General features: G+C 52.6%; 1 protein-coding gene across 1 annotated transcript in view; it reads right to left on the bottom strand.

The window, feature by feature from the left end:
- Positions 1–82: 82 nt before the first annotated feature.
- The window catches only part of AMMECR1 (Alport syndrome, mental retardation, midface hypoplasia and elliptocytosis chromosomal region gene 1), a 38191-nt gene continuing 36305 nt past the window's right edge, over positions 83–1968 (bottom strand). Inside the window, exon 4 of the mRNA XM_026086336.1 lies at positions 83–1568. Within this exon, the coding sequence (XP_025942121.1) occupies positions 1512–1568 (57 nt within the window). The 3' untranslated portion in view covers positions 83–1511. The remainder of the gene's footprint in view (positions 1569–1968) is intronic.

Below are 1968 nucleotides of genomic sequence, written 5' to 3'. Positions count from 1 at the left end.
CCCCGCGAGGGTAGGAGCCTCCCGCCGCCTGCCCTCTCGCTCGCCGGGCCTGGAGCCCCGAGGCGGCGCCGCGCCGCCCAGCGGCACGTCAGCACGGCGCCTGCGCCCTTCCGGGAGGCCCGGCCGCTTCTGGCACCCGCACGCGCAGCCCGGCGCTCCTGCTTACCGCCTCGGCCGCCCGCGCCGCGGACCCGAGCTTCGCTAACCAGGCCCAAGTTGGCCTAAAGGACCCGGAGCCATCAAACTTCGCAGCAGCCTACGCAAACGTTTCCACACGCCTTCCTTCTCCGGGTGCCGCTAACCACCCGCGCAGCAACCGCCGCGACACGGGCTGCAAGCGTACCCGCGCGGGGAACCGACGGCGAAGCCGGCGGGCCCTGGAGGAAGGAATCCTAATTTGTGCAGGAAAGGGAAGGCTTGGTGGAAGGACGGAGACCGAGCGAGGAGCTTAAGGAGCCTGCAAGGGCGGCTGAGGCCGCGCTCGCGCGGGAACAGACGGCCGCAGGATCGCCACGGCGGGACATGAGGAGCCTCGGCCCCGACCCGGACACATGGCGGCTCGTAACGGAGCAGTCCTGTCAAAGCCGCACGCCAGCCCGTCTCTGTGTGGCGGGGAGGCTGTGACGCCCCGCACCAGCCGCAGCCAGAGCGCGGCAAAACGACGTCGCGGTTGTGTTTGGCAGCGACGAGCAAACGGCTCRTTCGCCCCCGGGCCGTCTCCCACGGGGCAGYGGCTGCAGCACGGAGCAGCCACACAAAGGCACAGGCAAATCCGGATCCTCGGTTRCGTTTTAGGAAGCGTCTTCCTGAACCACTGCACTGAAATGGTCTTTTGAAAGCAACTAGGAGAAAATACAAACCTTTATAAAAGGTGAAAACAGCAGCAATTTGAAAAATCGTATGGGAGCTAATGGCAGTCAGTTCACTCATGCCCCCTTCTACCTGGCTGCTGCGTCTGCTGCAAAGGATCCCTCACTGCTGGTTACAGCTGAAATACCCATTTCTTCGGTTTGGGCAAACAGTTAATCAGAGAAAGGAAGATCTCAGTGCCGCAGGACACAGGAGCCACTCCTGAGCCATGCCTTCAAAGGATCTTGTCTCTAAGCCGCCAGAGCGCTACCTGTTGTCTGAATCCGTAATTTTGAATTATTCTGACCTCTGTCAGCAAATTGCTAAATTAGCTCCCACAAGATCAGCAGCAGCACACCTACAGAAGTAAGGTCCCCTAACCAGGCTGATGTTTTTCAGGATGATCTGGAAATTAGCATTATACCGGACAGCAGATGAAGAATCTCTCTTTACGCCATATTCTAGCCATCCTGAAATGTCTTTTTGCCATTAACATTGCGTAACTGCAGCTCCCTCAAAAGAAACATGGGTGACATAAGCTCTCTCACTGAGAGGGGCASATCCAGTGGTGAATCATTCTTTTAAGGACTAACAATGACAAATTCTCTCTCTCATATTTACTTATTCCCCCACCTCCCCCTTTTGCATGRAAAMCCTGCGCATTATCYATATATGATACAATCTATATATGATACAATCACTTCAGAAGCATCTTTAATCTGTAGGAAGAAAAAAGAAAGAAAGAAAAATAACCATGAAAAAGCAACCTCTGCCCCCAACATGGGAYGTAYATTGYAATCACTTCTTAAAATTCCTAGCAATTTGCTAAAGGCTTTAAAAGCCTAGTAATAAAAARCTTTAAATGAAATAGGAGAGAGTGACCAAGCAAATGGATAACACAGACTATTTTTGATCCCTCCATTCTCCCCCAGTAAGTTTGGCCTCTCCAGTAAGAACAATCATGAGATACCAGAAGGTGACTTTTGCAGAAGTTAACTGAGCAAAACTACGCTTCTGTATTAAGCTCCABAGACTAAAGTTTCAATTTTTATAAAAACTTGTTTCCTCTGTTGTTGAATTCTGAAGAATTCTGCCATAAGATATAGAAGGTAAAATCCT

Source organism: Apteryx rowi, unplaced genomic scaffold (genome assembly GCF_003343035.1).
Source record: "Apteryx rowi isolate R43461 unplaced genomic scaffold, aptRow1 scaffold_69, whole genome shotgun sequence".
NCBI classification, from domain to species: Eukaryota; Metazoa; Chordata; class Aves; order Apterygiformes; family Apterygidae; genus Apteryx; species Apteryx rowi.
This window is presented reverse-complemented; position numbering and strand designations above follow the sequence as displayed.